Here is a 14,544-nt window from a genome sequence, read left to right as displayed (position 1 = left end):
TGACGATGCGGTGGACCAACCTAAGCCGCAAACGCCCCTGTCCCCTTCGCTACCACCCCAGCAGCCACCTGGGGATATCTTGGTGGACATTCTTACGGCTCTGCATACCCTGTGCTGGGAAATCCGGACAAGGATGCCTCTTGCATCGGCGGCCCCGCCCGCTGTACCGGAACCATCGGAGGAGCCACCATCTAAGAGGAGGAGAGTTCACCGCCCTTCCACCCCTCGCGTCCCTCTCCCCCCCCCACACCCTCACGGGATGACACGGAACCGGACACGGCGACGACAGGTACTGGCACGGACAACAACAGTGGCCTGGGGGCGGGGGGAAGGATCTCCCGTCGCCGCCTGCCATATCTTCACTGTGTGACGAGATTGGCTTGCTCCACGCTATGATCTCCAGGGCGTCTCGGAGGAGAAGAGGGTTTTCTTTACCAGCACCGGGAGGCGAAGAGGAAGACTGTGCTTTCGATCCCACTATTGGATGACATTTGGGACGAGGGGTTGCCCATCATGAAGAACCCTTCATCAGCTCCAGCGAAGAGGGATCTCTACGAGAAGAAATACATAATGCCGGACTTTGCGCCCAAGTGCTTACCATCCCAGCAGTCTCTGGACTCTGTGGTTTCAGCGGCGGCCAAGAAGTCGTCTTTGGGCTCCTCCTCCTCGTCGGCAGCCTCCTCCTCCCCGGACGGTGAGGGGAAGACGTTGGATGCCATGGGGCGAAGAGTTGTCACGTCGACATGTCGTCATGCATATTTCGAGGGGATTGTGTCCTCCAACCTATTCCACATCTTTGACAGTAATTACCACAGCTGTGCTGCTTCGGAAAACTTTTTCGGTGTAGGCGTCCGTCGATGATGTCGATACGCTCCCTTGAGAGCCTCCTCCGACAGTCGACGTCACCAGATGTTACAAGTAGGGCGCGCGACGCCCGTAGCCTCAGTTCCGTTTTTTCCGCGAATATGTTCGCCTTGTAATCTCGTCGCGCCTTGTTTCTCTCTTGTGAATCGGTTCTTCGAATATTGTTGTGTTAACTGAAATTATGTCTTCGTCTTCTGCAACCCCGAAGTCGGGCATCAAGAAGTGTCGGGACTGCGGTTCCAAGATGTCTCTGACAGACCCGAACGACGTCTGCCTTTGGTGCCTCGGTGAGAGCCACGCCATGGATGACTGCGACGAATGCCAGTCTGACGTCGAAGGCCTTGCGGGAGCGGAAGAAGCTGCTGTCGGCGGGTAGGGTTTCCAAACCCTGTAAGTCGAAGTCCGCTGGACTCTCGACCGACGATTCGAGGGGCGACTCTCCAGGGGGGTCTCGTTCCAGGAGTGGGTTCCACCATTCTTCGGCCTCTTCGAGGCATGCACGGAAGCGCCGGCATTGGTCGCCTTCCTTGTCTGAGGACTCTGCCAGACGGCGGGTTGCTTGTCCCAATAAGCATTCATCTCCAGCGGAATGGGACGCCTTCAGTAAGGGGATGATGGTGATTTTTGAGTCGCAGGGCACAGTTCGAGAGAAGCCGGCACAGAACACTCTAGACCATCATTCACCACGCCTTCAGGCTCGGGCGGTCGGCACGATCACCGGGAACCTTCGAGGTCAAGGTCGGACAAGGAGGATCGCCATCGTGCCCGCTTGAGGTCCCGGTCCTCGACGCGGTCGAGACCGTTGGAGCCTGTGAGGTCTTCGAAGAAGGCATCAACGCCATCGGCATCATGTCCGTCGAGGGACTTTCTTGAGGCTCCGAGGAAGCCATCGACACCATGGGCGCCAAGGCTGTTCAAGGAGGCGCTCGGACTCCGGCCTCTGTCGAAGTCGACAGCGCCTCGGTCGACCCCACTCCCATCGGCACCCTCGACGCCTTTTGAGGAATTTGTGCTAGAGTTTGAGTTCGGCAGGCCTGAGCCTGGTACGCATGCTGACTCCTCGTATAGGTGCCACATGTCGAGGGTGACAGAGTATCTGGGGTGGTCTGCTCCACCTGTGGATTTTCTGCAAGATGACCTGACAGATATCCTTGACCAAGGTCCACCCACTGACCCGGTGTTGCCATTTCATAAGGCCTTACAAATAAGGGTGGCAGCGGCTTGGACTGCTCCGGAGAGTCTTCCGGCAGTTAATAAGTTGTTGCTGAAAAAATACCATCCAGCCAGTAGCGACCCCTGCTACTTGTCCACACACCCCACTCAGCAGAGTTTGGTGGTACAGGCGGCTATGGCCCCAGCAAAGCAGGCGGCATACCCTACAATCCCTCCTGATAGGTACGACAAACGCTTTGACGGTTGGACGAAGAAGGTATTTTCTTCTGGGGGTATGGCTTTAAAAGCAGCCAAATTCGTGTGTGCCCTTGCAAGATTCACGCACTCTTTGTAATTGTGTATCTTTGGCGGTTGAACATATTCCCGAAGGGGAGGAACGGGATGGTTTTCTTGCCCTCGTTAAGGATGGCAAGGATGCCATGTGTGAATCCGTTCAGTCGGGTCTTGACGTGGCAGACTGTGTCAGCTGGTCCAAGGCGGCGAGCACCGTGATGCGCAGGTTTGCGTGGTTGCGGAAGTCGGGGTTCGCTCCTGATGTGCAGCCCCGGCTTCTCAACATGCCCTATGATGGTGTCCATCTTTTTGGTAGCAAGGCTGACGAGAGCCTTGAGAGGTTGCAGACCTCCAAAGCTGCATCGAAGTCGTTGAGCGCTGCAGTACGTCAACCTCCGCCTTTTCGTCCTAGGGGACATCAATGGAGGGGAGGTTCCTTTCGATACTACTCTTCCTTCAGTAGATTGAGGGGGGCAGCCAGTCAAAGGGGCCAAAGTAGAAGTACCAGAGGTGGAAAACAAGGTACTCGAGGTGCCAAAGCCACTCGGGCAGTTGCCTCTTTGCCCTCAGGCACTGCCGCAGCCGCTTCAGCTCAGTCATGAGGCCATGTCCAATGGTTCGCCGGTTGGGGGAAGGCTGGCGCAGCATTTTGTAAAATGGCGTGCCATTACTTCAGATGTGTGGGTTCTGTCTTCCCCTCCGGCAGAGGTCTCACGACAATCCACCGGGGAAGCTCTATTTGAAGAGTCCGGATCCGCTCCTTGTGCAGGAAATCAAATCCCTGCTGGAGAAAGGCGCCATAGAACTGGTGCCTGTAGCGGAGAGGAACAAGGGATGGTATCCCCCATATTTTTTGATTTCGAAAAAGGACGGGGGATTGAGACCCATCATGGACTTGCATGGTTTGAACAAGGTCCTCGGGAAGGACAAGTTCAAGATGGTTACTCTCTCTCAAGTCCTCCAGGCCCTTCAACTTCAGGACTGGTTGGTGTCTCTCGACCTCAAGAATGCTTACTTTCATGTGCCGATTCATCCCAAGCACAGGAAGTACCTGAGGTTTGCGGTTGGCGACTCGCATTTTCTGTTTCCGTTCCTACCGTTCGGATTGACTTCCGCCCCGAGGGTCTTCACCAAGCTGATGGTGGTGGTGGCAGCGCATCTCAGGAAAGGGTGGATTCATGTCGATCCCTACTTGGACGATTGGTTGATCAGGGCGCGCTCTCCCGAGCAAGTCCTGGATCATCTGTACGTCACCTGCCACTCCCTTCACAAGCTGGGCTTCTCCCTCAACTTAAAGAAGTCTCATGTGACACCTACCCAGCGGCTCCAGTACATCGGGGCTGTGGTAGACACATCCCTGGGGCAGTGTTCGCCTCCCCAGGTGAGGGCTCACCACATTCTGCAGATGGTGGACAAATTTCAACGTGCCCAGAGTCTCCCAGCATTCGAGTTCTTGAGATTGCTCTGCCTCCTGGCGTCCTGCATTCTACTGGTGCCAGAGGCCAGGCTGTGGATGAGATCTTTGCAGTGGGCTCTCAAGATGCAGTGGTCGTAGTTCTCCGGCAGGATGTCGGACCCAGTTCAGATTCCGCCCTCGGTCGCCCAGGACCTTCTGTGGTGGGCCGTCGAAGGAAATCTGTTCAAAGAGGCTCTGTTTTGGCAACCATGGCCGGAGGTGACGATCGTGACGGACGCATCCCTCACGGGTTGGGGAGCTCATGCCATCGAGCTGACAGTCAGCGGTCGTTGGTCTCCGTCGGAGTCCAGACTCCACATCAATCTGTTAGAGCTGCGGGCTGTCTAGCTAGCCCTGAAGGCTTTTCTGCCGTCTGTGCAGGGGAAGAATGTCCTGATTATGACAGACAATACAGTGGCCATGCACTACCTTATAAAAGGGGGGGTAGGGTCACTCCCACTATACAGGGAGGCGATGCAGCTCTGGTTCTGGGCCATCCAGCAGGAAATTTCAATCTCGGCAGAACATCTGGCCGGAGATGAAAACGCAGCGGCGGACGCTCTAAGCAGGCAGAGCACAGTCTCTCACGAGTGGGAGCTGGCGCTGGAAGTTCTTTTGGAGATCTTCGCCCTTTGGGGAACCCCACAAGTGGATCTTTTCGCCACCAGTGTCAACCGGAAGTGCAAGAGATTCTGCTTGCGGGAATTTCCTCCAAGAGGAGCCTTAGGGGACGCGTTCGTAGTGGAGTGGTCCTTCCCACTGCTGTACACGTTCCCTCCAGTCCCCGTCATTCCGCAGGTGTTGCAGAGGTTCGGTTCCCGGATGATCCTCATTGCTCCGGCATTGGCCAGGAGAGCGTGGTACCCAGACCTTCTAGACATGTCCATCTGCCCTCCACGTCGTCTTCCCTACTGAGACAATCTGCTCTCACGGGAAGGGGGTCGAGTTCTCCATCCAGAGGTCAAGTCTCTCTGTCTTCATGCTTGGTATCTGAAGGGCTGAGATGTAAGGATTGAGACCTCCCTGAAGACATGATGGAGGTGTTGCTTTCGGCCAGAAGGCCTGCAACGAAATCCCTGTACTGTTGCCGTTGGAAGAAGTTCTGCGTCTGGTGCAGGGTAAAGAATGTGGATCCTTTCCAATGTTCCATTACTTTGGTTTTGTCTTTTATGCTTTCTTTAGCCCACAAGGGCCTGCAAGTAGGTACTATTAAGGGTTACCTGGCGGCGCTGTCCATATTTAAGCGCTCGTCTGAGGAATGTTCTTATTTCAAAATTCCTTTGATTTCTCAGTTCTTGAATGGGCTAACTCATGTGTTTCCACCGTCGCCTTTCCAGGTGCCGGGATGGGATTTGAATTTGGTTTTGAAGTTTCTGATGGGAGCTCCGTTTGAGCCCTTACATTCTTGTCCATTGAGACTGTTGTCTTTTAAAAATGTATTTTTAGTTGCGGTTACTTCCGCACGCAGAGTGAGTGAATTTCAGGCACTTTCTGCCAAACCACCCTTCACTGTGTTCCAGAAGGACAGGGTTGTCCTTAGGGTACAGCCTTCATTTCTTCCGAAGGTTGGGTCGGAATTCCATCTGAGCCAGAAGGTAATTCTTCCGGCATTCTATCCTCCTCCACATCCTGGTAAGGAAGAGGAGAGGCTCCATAGGTTGGATCCTAGGAGAGCTTTGAGTTTCTATCTCTCACGGATGTCCCAGGTCAGAGTGGATGATCAGCTCTTTATTGGTTATGCTGGAAGGCGTTTAGGTCACATTGTTTCTAAGCAGACCTTGTCTAGATGGATCATTTTGACAATCTCTGAATGTTATCGGTTGGTGGGGAAGGGCCCTCCTGTAGGTTTACGGGCCCATTCTACTAGGGGTATGGCTGCCTCCACTGCACTACAGAGGGGTGTTCCGATTCGCAATATTTGCGAAGCGGCCAAATGGGCCTCTGTCCATACTTTTGTGAAACATTATTCCCTGGACTCTATCCATGGGCAAGATTTGGCCTTTGGCAAGGCAGTCCTCTATTCTGCCATTTGATTGGGCATTCTAAAATTTCTAAATTCTTTTCCCACCTCCTTATGTTGGTACTGCTTTGGGAGTCTGTTAGGGAGAATTCTCTGTTTAGGCTGAATTTCCTAACCTAGTGAGTCCCCCAGCAGCTTTGCTGGATTTCTGGAGTTTGTTTTTTTCTCCTGCCAATAGTGAGACTCTTTTTCTCCCACTCTTGGACATGATTTGTGGCGTTCCTTTGAATGTTAATGTGTGTCATGGGCTATGGGGTCTTTTACTCCATAGGGTCTCGTATGTTTTTTTTCTAGGTGTGTTACACAGCACCCTCTGTGCAGTAACACCGGGGTGTCATAGTGACCCCCCACCATAGACTCCATACCCTGGCACTGACTGTCTCCCATGGCATGTAAAGTCACCATTGGCTTTACTAGTCCCAAATTACTAACAGAACCAGTACAAACCATCATATTGTGGACGTACTGGTAGGGGCAATTCGATTGCCCCTGGGTCTGTTATTCGAGGGGGCACAGACCCGTCCCCCCTCGTCGAGTTTTGGCTGGTGGCAGTGGATACTAATTTTTATATTCAACCGCGAATATATCTCTATGGGATTTTCCCATTGTTCGAGGCTAATACTTTTTAACATAGCCTCTAACATACCGCTGGTTTATTTATTTAATATTAATTCAACGGTTGGTATTTTCTGCCAGAACTCGGTTTTAAAATGGCGTTGGTGTTCGCCTCTGTAACTCCAAACCAAAGGTTGAGCCCTTTGTTCCACTTTTTGGCGGGCTTCTCCACAGAAGCCTCCAAAAGTGGTGCCACTCTGTCTGGGTACCACAGGGTGTGTGGGAGGGGGTTTAGTCACCCTGGACTGAGTTACCTTGGTAACTCAAGTCGCACTTTTGTGTGATTGGCCCAAGTGGTGAGCCGGTCCGTCCACTTAGCATGTTTGTTTGACAGCTAGGCTGAGTGAATGGGGGTGTGCTGCATAAAAGCAGGGCTTTTGGGACTGGAACTTCAGAAGTCGCCACAGGACCTGAAAATCCGACGAGGAAGAAGCTGAGCCGACCTGCTACGATGACACCACCGGTGGAGCCCTGCTGAACCGACTCACCACTTCCCAACGACAGAGGAGATCTCCCTGCTGGAGAGTCTTCTTCCCCTGACTCGTGGGCACAACCAGTTTACCTTCTTTTCTCGCATCCCAGGACGTCTTGTGGTCGAATTGCCCGTGCCAAGCCACCCGGCTACCGGATAGCCACTTACCACTGGACCGCGAATAAAAGGACCGCTGCTTTTAGTTGAGAACTCCGCGGCTGGTTTCTTCCCTGGCAGTGCAACGGACTCCTGCTTTCTTCCCCGACGAGATCCTCTCTTCCCCCGGTCGAAGCACCGACTTGCACCTGCTGCCAGGAACAACTGCCCCCGCTGGAGCGTTCTCACCATTTTAAGGTACCGTGTGCGCCAGGCCTCCTGTCACGTCCGCTCCCTCTAGGGGGCGGCTCACGTGGACTTTCTGGCACAGGTGGAGACGAATTTCATGCATCGCCTCTACCTCCTCCAACATGGCGGTAGCAAGGAAAGGCAGCGCTCCAGCCTTCCGAATCCGAGAGTGTCGGATGACACCGCCCCAAACCTCGCAGAATGGATTTCCTTCGGCGGCGTCTTCGCTCCAGCGCGTTGCTACTGTTTTCAGAGGCCACGCTCCGTGAGTTTGTAAATCTAGGATAGCTCTCTTTACCCTTCGAATACTCCGCTTGTCTGTAATCTTTCAACCGTCTCTCCCTTTTCTCAGTATCAGACTCCGCTGTCCTTGGTCCTCTTCCCTACCAGCTCTCCACACACTTACACCGAAGGCATTGGTTCTACACTCTGCAGTACGTATAGTTCCGTACCCCCCCAGCCTACAACATACTTTCATTCATTCCATCACTAACCTTTCTCCATTCTTCAGTCTCTTCAGCAAGGACAGGGAGTTACTTTCTACCACGCGCTGAACAGAATACAACTTTCGTGCAAGCCGTTTTACACCCCCTCAACAGACATTCAGACTTAAAGGTATATCGCTCACCAGAGTCCTACTGCAGCAATCTCTCCCTTTTCTAAACACCACCTGGTTTCTGTCTTCAGGATAGTTCGCGATCGCAAGTCCAACTCCCGAAGTCACTCCTGGGAATCAAGACGCGCCCATCGCTTCTTCTGAGTTCCTGGCACAAAAGGGTTTTCTCCCCCACGAGGGTTTCCCTGACTTCCCCTCCTCGACCTGGGTTTCTCCGGCGCGGGGAGAGGAGGTTAGGTGAGCTTTCCATTCTTCTCTACGAATTCCTACTGGACCAGGTTAGTGTTGTCTTGTTGTTATCTGATATCTGCAGTAGGGACTGTGAACACCAAACCTTTGGAATAAAAAGGTACATTGATTGTAACACCTCCCTTTCTAAAGATTGCTACAAGGTCACAATAACCCCTTAACCTTCTGGACTGGGATGGCCGCCTTGACCATCTAACTGGTCCCTTTCTGTTGATCCAACTCCTTCTGAAACTATTGGAGAGATTTGGGCACTTTTAACCGTGTGACCTTGGACACATTTCGACCGGAGCCTCTTAAAGTGGGTTTGTTAACTTTGTTAACTTAGACTTTACGGTTTTAACCTGCCTTCTTCTCCTACTGTGTCCTTCCAAAAGTGTTGGGATCTGTTTCTATCTTTGCTGTGCCTTTCTCTCCCTTTTTAACCTATTGATTAGAGTGCCATCTGCGTTAAGCGCTCACCGCTGTCTGAAAATAAGTGTTGCTTTACTTAAAACTTGTCTAATAATCGTTGAAGGGAGTGTATATCTTTTAGTGACAGTGTTTTTGAACTGCTTGATATTAGTGCAAGTGTGTTTAACTAGATGTGTTTTTAAATAAATAATTATATCTCTTTTACACCAAGCTCTGGTTTGCTTGTTCTACTGTGTTCTTTTGACCTATTGTGAATACTCTGTATACTGCCTAACTCTTCTTGAGAGAGGTCTGACTGCTCAGCCACAGCTACCAGGTAAATCTGGGTGGTACAGACTGCTACCAATTGGGTTTACTGCCAACCACCTGTAGTCTTAAATCGTTTGCAGTGGTCCCAGAGGAAACTGCACAGGTTTCTGCCTAACACGTAGTCTGTCAAAGATGTGGATGTTCCTCCCACGTATTCCACATCATACCCTCCCTACCTGCCCCGCTACAGAATTTCGTATGCGATTGCAGCTTACGTTTCCACAAGGCTTTCTGTAGTCATACTGGCAGAAGATTGGTGCCTCACGTTCTTGGGGGTGGGGGGACTACATTTGAGGCTACGGGCGTCTTGCGTCCTACTTGGAACATCCGGTGACGTCGATCCTCGAGGGAGCTTATCGATGTCATCGACGCAGGACGCCTATGCCGAAAAACATATTTTCCAAAGCAGCACAGCTGTGGTAATTACTGTCAAAGATGTGGAATACGTCAGAGGAACATCCCATCGAAAGAACGTTACCAGGTAAGAAAGTGACTTGTTCATCTTAATCGACTGTGCAGGCTATGGATGCACCCACTGCAGGAGTTTCTCAACGCCTGGTGGATACAAGTGTCGGGAAGTTTCGAGGACACGATCACACTTGACAAGGGTTTCCGTCGAGGGATGCGGTGGTTGGGTGTGCGCGCACATCTAGCCGTGTGCGTGGTCTTTCACACCCCACCTCATCAGGAGACGGTCACGACAAACGTCTCGCTGGAAGGTTGGGGAGCAAACACTGGAAGTCTTCATGCAAGAGGCCTGTGGCTACCAGAGGAGAAGACGTTGCTCATCAATGTGTTGGAGCTGCAGGCTGTTTTTGGGCCCTCAAGTCCTTCCTTCCTTCCGTCCCTCAAGGGCAAGGTGGTACGGGTCTTCATGGACAACATCACCACGATGTTCTACATCAGGAAGCAGGGGGGCACCAGATCCCCGGCACTCTCCAAAGCAGCGCAGGACTTATGGCACTGGGCCGTGAGCCAGTGGATATTCCTCATCCCGTTTCATCTGGCAAGAGTGAAGAACACTGTCGCCGACTCCCTCAGCAGGGAGGTGCGCTCTTGCCACGAGTGGGAACTTCAGGACCAATTGGATCACCTGTTCCGCAGATGGGGCCATCCCCAGATAGATCTGTTTGCGACGGCGACGAACACCTAGTGCCGGAGGTTTGCCAGCAGATTTCCCCAGCCGGGGAGAATGGGGTACGCATTCTCTTTCCCCTGGGACGGCCTGTTTCTGTATGCATTCCCTCCGTTTCTGTTGCTTCTACGACTAGTCAATCAACTCAGACAATCCAGGTGCAGGATGATACTCGTCGCACCTGCGTGGCCGAGACAGATATGGTACCCGGACCTTTTGGACATGTCAGCTGCCCCTCCAGTCAAGCTTCCGGCGGACGCAGATCTTCTAGCCAGGGAAGGAGGTGTGATTCTGCACCATGACCCAGGATCGCTGAAACTGAAGGCCTGGCTCCTGCAGCACTAGGGTTTGGGGGCTATGATCTCCCACCGGATTGTAAGGAGGTGCTCGCCAGGTTCGCCATTTGGTGCCGTACTCATAAGATCGACCCTCTACAAGTCACTGCTCCTCAGGTGCTTCCGTATTTGTTGTCGTTTGCCAAGGCAGGACTGGCCCATGCTTCCATCAAAGTTCATCTGGCGCTTATTTCCTGCTACACCAGATCTCCTGGACGATCATCCTTCTGGTTGCATCGTTTAGTCAAGGAGTTCGTCAAAGGACTGTTTCGCTCGTTCCCGCCAGTGAATGCTCCGGCCCCAGCATGGTAGCTCAATGTGGTGCTCACTAGGCTCATGGTTCCCCCGTTCGAGACTATGCATTCGGTGCCACTGAAATGTTTGTAGTGGAAAACAGCATTTCTTGGGGCCATCACCTGAGCACGATGAGTGGGAGAGATCCAGGCTCTCGCTTGTAAACCACCTTACTTGACATTCCATGAGACGAGGATGGTGCTACAGATGCACCCATCCTTCATGCCCAAGGTGCCGTCGGACTTTCATCTAAACGAGCCCTTGGGGTTACCTGTATTCTTCCCGATGCCTTTGTCGCCGGCTGAGAGGACTTTGCACTCGCTGGATGTGGCTATAGCGCTGAAATTCTATGTGGACCGCACAAAGAGTTTCTGAAAGACGTCGCAACTTTTTATGAACTTAGGCCCTGTGAATCATGGGAAGGCCCTCTCCAAGGCTTCCATTTCAGGTGGCTATCCGGCTGCATCACCCTTTGTCACCGGTTGGCAAACCAACTGTTGCCTGGCTGTTCGAGAGCCCATTCGACCAGATCGATCTCTGCAAATACAGCGTTCCTGTCTGGTGTGCCCCTGCTTGACGTCTGCAGAGCTGCTACGTGGAGGTCGTCCCACACCTTCACAAAGTTCTACTGCATCGACAGGGATTCCAGGGCGAAGTCCAGAGTCGGCCTAGCAGTGCTGTGCAACCTGTTCACTTGAAGGTGATCTGGTGAGAAGGTAAGAGGTACTTAATGTTGAGCTTTGCCTCCTCCCATGGGTGTGCATGTATGTACTGCTATGTATTCTTTATTCATGAGCATGTGAATCCATGTACTTACCTGTAACTGTTGTACTGCTATGTATTCTTTATTCATGAGCATGTGAATCCATGTACTTACCTGTAACTGTTGTTCTCCAGCATGGGTCTGGCATGGATTCACATGTGAACCCTCCCGCCTACCCCTCTGCGGCTCTTCTCTTGGTCCTACTGCCACTTTACGTGCTACCAAATCTGAAGATGGCTGCCAGAAGAGGGGCTTGGGTAGAGGGCAGTCATTGGTTGGGGGGGCAGTATGATCCAGAGACCAGTGATTGGTTGTTAGGAGAAAGACAGTTCAGAAGTGAAACTGATTTTTCTTTACCAAGGATTCGCAGCCTGACCACAGGGAATATTCATGAGAATGTTAATCCATGCCAGACCCATACTGGAGAACAGTTACAGGTAAGTAACTTGTTCCTTAGGGGTTACCCCATGACATAACATTATTTCTGACTAGATAAGCATTTTCTGACAGCCAGATCCAGAGGAGCACAAATTTCTCTAGAGCTTTATATAAAAGTGTCGTAAGCCTTGCAGATTTCTAGAATTGGTTGAAAACTGTTATTTGGAGTGGAGTATAGACTATCAATGCTGAATGACTGCGCAAGCAACATGGAGAGTGGCAAGGTCTTAAATATGTCAAAGTAGTGTTGCCCATTTTTCTAGTTTTCTGGGATCCTTCTGAAACTCGGATGCTATTTTGAAGGTTATATATATGAAATTGGGACCCACAATGAAGTATTAATATGGAACAGTAACCTTTCTTTCCTGTTATCTAGGGATGGAATAAAGTTTGCGTTCCAAGACCCTCCTGCTGGTGCAGACCTCACACCGCAGAACCTGGCGTTTCTGGACATCCTTTGTGAATTCTCCTTCAAATTACTTAAGCAAGACAAGAAGGCCCTGTAAGTGTCATTGAGATGGCAAAAACTCAGTTTGGGGACAGGGGGGTAGGAGGCTGGATGAGCAGGACAAACTACAGAGGAGGAAACAAAAACTGAGGTGCACTGCTGGGCAGAATGAGGGGGAATCTTAATAGATAAGATGACTTTTGGCAAAGTAAGCAGGGTGCCCCGGGTGTAGGGTATGGGTGCGAACTCTGTTCTATGACCTTGACCAGGAACAGAAAAAAGCTGCTGTACAAGGGCAATGTTAGGACTACAGAGCAACATTATCCTACAAAAACCCGGTTGAAAGAGCAAAGACTTACTGGGAGTTAGTGATACTGATGGAAGCGTGCACATGTCCTTGAAGTACAGAAGTGGGATAATTGAACAATCTGGTGGGTTTGTGTAGGTAGTTTATTCATTTATTAAGTAGAATTAGACTTGCATAGTGCAAAGATTCAGCAGACTACAATTGGGTGTCTCAGCTTTGAGTGTCAGAGGGTAGACTCTTGTATGTGAGGGAAAATGATGTGCAGTGTGGCTGAAGAACTCTTCTTATTGACAATGGGCATTCATGTTTTCAATATCTAAGCGATTTCTTCTCTGAAATTCCTCATTTTATATATATTGTACTGCTGCAGTTTGGCTTGCAACATTTTTCAGTCTTTAGTCAGTGCATTGGGGCTCCTGTTAGCTTTGCCCGGCGTTGTTCGACCCCTTTATTCTAGATGTCATAAAGGGTGGTATGCATGTAGTCAAGCATGCGCCATCGAAGGCCTCCGGCTTCAAACCCTACAGACTTTGTGGGAGATAGATGGCTGTGGCTGACCCTCAAAAACGTTGGTATATGCAGCCTTGGTGAAAGACATGGCACAGAGGACTGCAGCTCTTGTCATTCCATGCACTCCACTAATCTCCAGAAGTGTGCTGCAAAGCTCTTTATCCTCATGGATGAGGAGCAAAGTTACCAACTCTAAATTCTTATAAGAGGCTTTTGTCCCCTGAAAAAGAATCAGGAGAAGCCCCATTCTCATGAGAAGGTATGAAATGACAAGACGTGCTACAAGCAACTTCTCCAACCAGCAACCTTAATCATCCTTCTCCAAGAGCAACTTTCACTCCTGGAAAATGATGAAAATACCTTGATGAATTGCCACCAAAAAAGCAGGTAACAATTCCCACTCGGTACTCCACACAAGGCAAGTGGGAGGAGTTCAGACATCGAGTGTTTGATATGTTTGCAAAGGCTCAGGCAGCTTTGATCTCAGTGGCAGAGTTGAGGCCCATTGCACAATCTGAGGGTCATCAGAGGCACTTCGGGCCACAAACGCACTCTTGCTGGCTCTTTTCTGGACCCACCCTTTCAGTCTGCTGATTCCGTGTGCGGCTCACGTCCGCCTGCTGGTGTGGAAGCCACTGCTCATGGCTCCATGGCCTTGGTGCTGGTTGGTATCTACACCTTGCTGAACTATGCTTCTGCTTCCAGATCCCAATTGTTCTCAAAGATGGGGTGACCGTGCCCTGTTTGGGCTGAAAACCTTGGGCACTGCAGGTAGAGGACCTCCTTGAGGATTTTGACCATCAGGATGAGTTTCTGGCGGGTGGGTTTCCAATTTATGGGATGTAAATGGATTTGATTTCACCGCCTGAGCTTGACTTTATTCAAGCCTCTACTTATGGAAAGCCCTACTTGCCCTTTCTAATGGAGTCCTTCCTCCCACTGATTCCTCATCTTTGATATCCATCTTGCCATGGGGCTCCGCTTGGCTCTGCGTCTGCTCGGCTTGATGCCTCCAGGCGCCCCCGCCAGTTATTACGTCGGGACCAGTATATATTCAGGTGCAGAGCTCTGAACCTTTTTCATTTTCTCCGCACCCTCGGCTAGCTTTAGGAAATCTGCTTTGTTGAAGTTCTTTGCTTCTCATTTTCGATGTCATGATGAATGACTCGACATCCTCATGTTTTAAATCCTGCATTGACTGCAAATGTTAAATGTCCATCTCTGATCCTCAAAGGATCTGTCTTTCAAATGGTTTCTTTCCTCCCTAAGATTCCTCATCTTTGATATCTATCTCCCAGCGCAGCTGTTCTTCAGAAATCTTTCTGCCAACAGGGAGTGCAGCATGGTGCAACCGACACATCGATATGCCCCGCGCCGTTTATATATATAGAGGCGCCACGGTCCGTGACCTTAGTTCCTTTTTTCTGTGCACTCTGCTCGCTTTAGGAACACCGCTTCTTTTCTTGTTTCTTCGATGATATGCCAAATCTGACAGTTTTCGGCGTTCAAAC

At 51.0% G+C, this 14,544-nt stretch overlaps 1 protein-coding gene across 1 annotated transcript in view; it reads left to right on the top strand.

Moving 5' to 3' along the window:
- Window positions 1-14,544, top strand: part of STAG3 (STAG3 cohesin complex component) — a 2,261,782-nt gene that overhangs the window by 2,030,294 nt on the left and 216,944 nt on the right. The window contains exon 28 of the mRNA XM_069646424.1: window positions 12,145-12,270. Within this exon, the coding sequence (XP_069502525.1) occupies window positions 12,145-12,270 (126 nt within the window). The remainder of the gene's footprint in view (window positions 1-12,144; window positions 12,271-14,544) is intronic.

Source organism: Ambystoma mexicanum, chromosome 1p, assembly GCF_040938575.1.
Source record: "Ambystoma mexicanum isolate Mex_15411 chromosome 1p, UKY_AmexF1_1, whole genome shotgun sequence".
Classification (NCBI taxonomy): domain Eukaryota; kingdom Metazoa; phylum Chordata; class Amphibia; order Caudata; family Ambystomatidae; genus Ambystoma; species Ambystoma mexicanum.
This window is presented reverse-complemented; position numbering and strand designations above follow the sequence as displayed.